A 2,500-nucleotide genomic window follows, 5' to 3' on the forward strand; every position below is an offset into this window, starting at 1 on the left:
TCTGTCCACCCTTCCTTCCTTCATTCCACCTTTCCTTCCTCCCTTTCTTCCTTCATTATGTCTTTCCTTCTGTCTGTCATCCTTCCTTTCTTCCTTCCACCTTTCCTTCCTTCTATCTGTCATCCTTCCTTTCTTCCTTCCCTCTTTTCTTCCCTTCTTCCTTCCATCTTTCCTTCCTCCCTTTCTTCCTTCATTCTGTCCTTCCTTCCTTCCACCTTTCCTTCCTCCCTTTCTTCCTTCATTCTGTCTTTCCTTCATTCTGTCCTTCCTTCCTTCCACCTTTCCTTCCTCCCTTTCTTCCTTCATTCTATCTTTCCTTCTATCTGTCTGTCCATCCTTCCTTCCTTCCACCTTTCCTTCCTTCATTCTGTCCTTCCTTCTGTCATCCTTCCTTTCTTCCTTCCCTCTTTTCTTCCCTCCTTCCTTCCATCTTTCCTTCCTCCCTTTCTTCCTTCCTTCCCTCTTTTCTTCCTTCCTTCCTCCCTTTCTTCCTTCATTCTGTCTTTCCTTCTATCTGTCCATCCTTCCTTCCTTCCTTCCTTCCACCTTTCCTTCCTCCCTTACTTCTGTCATTCTGTCATTCCTTCTATCTGTCATCCTTCCTTTCTTCCTTCCTCCCTTTCTTCCCTCTTTCCTTCCTGTCTTCTTTTCTTATTTCCTCATCTCTTCATCCTCTCCTCCGTTACTCACCTTGTTCTTGGCCAGTCTCTCTATGTTCTCAGTGGGATCTGAGCCCATGGACAGCAGGCAGACCATCGGCGTCCTGCTGTCGCTCTCGGCCCACATGACGTCCAGGTCCAGAACCAAACCTTCAGCGTACTGCTGACCCAGAGAGCCTGAGATGTATCGCCGGGCCTGGCCAACAAACACACAACACCTGACGCATATATTCAACTGTCCTAACTCCAGATTTAACCCTCAGATTCCAGATCTTTGTTTCAAGTGCAGTGAATATCAAGGTACATTGTTCCATTGTTTATGGGAATGTGACGAAATTCAGAAATTTTGGAGACGGGTGATACATTATATTTCACAGATTACCTCTACTTTGATCCCTTTGAACCCCAAATTGTGTGTTTTGGGTGTATATCCTGTTAATTGTATTTTGACTAGCAGGGAGTTTGAGATGGTAGATTTGGGTCTTCTTCAGGCCAGACGTTCAATTGCTATGTGCTGGAAGAATGTTAAAGGTCCTACCCTCTGCGTTTGGCTGAGAAATCTAACATCAACTCTGGCTCTGGAAAGACTCACCTATATTATCAGGAGGAAGACATCTGCATTTAATGACATTTGGGAAAGATTTTTGAATTTTGTCAAACGTGGAGATATTGATGATGCTTTGTAAATGAGAGTGTATATGTGAGGTGGAGTGATGTGTTAGTTTGATACAATATGGGGATAAAAGTAAATGACCAATGAGTTATGCTGCCTGTTTGTATGGGGAAGTTCATATGTTTTGTTGAGTGGATGTTGTCATATGTCTAATAAAGACATGTTTAAAAAAAAAAAAACTGTTCTAACTTGTCGTCTTATATCTGTAGATCTCTAACTGTTAACGTGACATCGAAGGCTGCTAGAGTTACATTAGGGGTGTTAAACATACGGCCCGTGGGCCAGAACCGGCCCGCCAAGAGGTCCAATCAGGCCCAGGCTCCTTCTTCCTCTTTTCCTTCCTTCCGTCTGTCCTTCCTACCTTTCTTTCTCCCTTCCCCCCAGTCTTCTCTTCCTTCCATCTGTCTTCTCTTCCTTCCTTCCTTCCGGTCTTCCCTTCTTTCCTTCCATCTGTCTTCTCTTCCCTTCCTTCCTTCCTTCCTTCCTTCCTTCCTTCCTTCCTTCCTTCCGGTCTTCTTTTCCTTCCTTCCTTCCCTCTGTCCTTCCTGTTTTCTTTTCCTTCCTTCCTTCCCTCTGTCCTTCCTATCTTCTTTTCCTTCCTTCCTGTCTTCTTTTCCTTCCTTCCTGCCCTCTGTCCTTCCTGTCTTCTTTTCCTTCCTTCCTTCCTTCCTTCCTGTCTTCTTTTCCTTCCTTCTTTCCTTCCTTCCTGTCTTCTTTCCCTTCCTTCCTTCCTGTCTTCTTTCCCTTCCTTCCTTCCTGTCTTATTTCCCTTCCTTCCTTCCTGTCTTCTTTTCCTTCCTTCCTTCCTTCCTTCCTTCTTTCCTGTCTTCTTTTCCTTCCTTCCTTCCTGCAAGAAAAAACTCCCTTTTAACAGGAAGAAAACTCAGGCAGAACCAGACTCAGAGTGGGCGGCCATCTGCCTCGACCAGTTGGGGATGAGAGGAGAGAGAGGAAGGAGAGAGAGGAAGGAGAGGAGAGAGAGGAAGGAGAGAGGGGAAGGAGAGGAGAGAGAGGAAGGAGAGGAGGAGAGAGAGGAAGAGGAGTAGAGAGGAGAGAGAGGAAGGAGATGAGAGAGAGGAAGGAGAGAGAGGAAGGAGAGGAGAGAGAGGAAGGATAGGAGAGAGGAAGGAGATGAGAGAGGAAGGAGAGGAAGGAGAGAGAGGAGAGG

General features: G+C 45.9%; 1 protein-coding gene across 1 annotated transcript in view; it reads right to left on the bottom strand.

Annotated features, from left to right (window-relative positions):
* The window catches only part of LOC128382766 (dynein axonemal heavy chain 5-like), a 90,035-nt gene that overhangs the window by 12,147 nt on the left and 75,388 nt on the right, over positions 1-2,500 (bottom strand). The window contains 1 exon segment of the mRNA XM_053342777.1: positions 691-855. Coding sequence (XP_053198752.1) covers positions 691-855 — 165 coding nt within the window.

Source organism: Scomber japonicus, chromosome 21 (assembly GCF_027409825.1).
Source record: "Scomber japonicus isolate fScoJap1 chromosome 21, fScoJap1.pri, whole genome shotgun sequence".
NCBI classification, from domain to species: domain Eukaryota; kingdom Metazoa; phylum Chordata; class Actinopteri; order Scombriformes; family Scombridae; genus Scomber; species Scomber japonicus.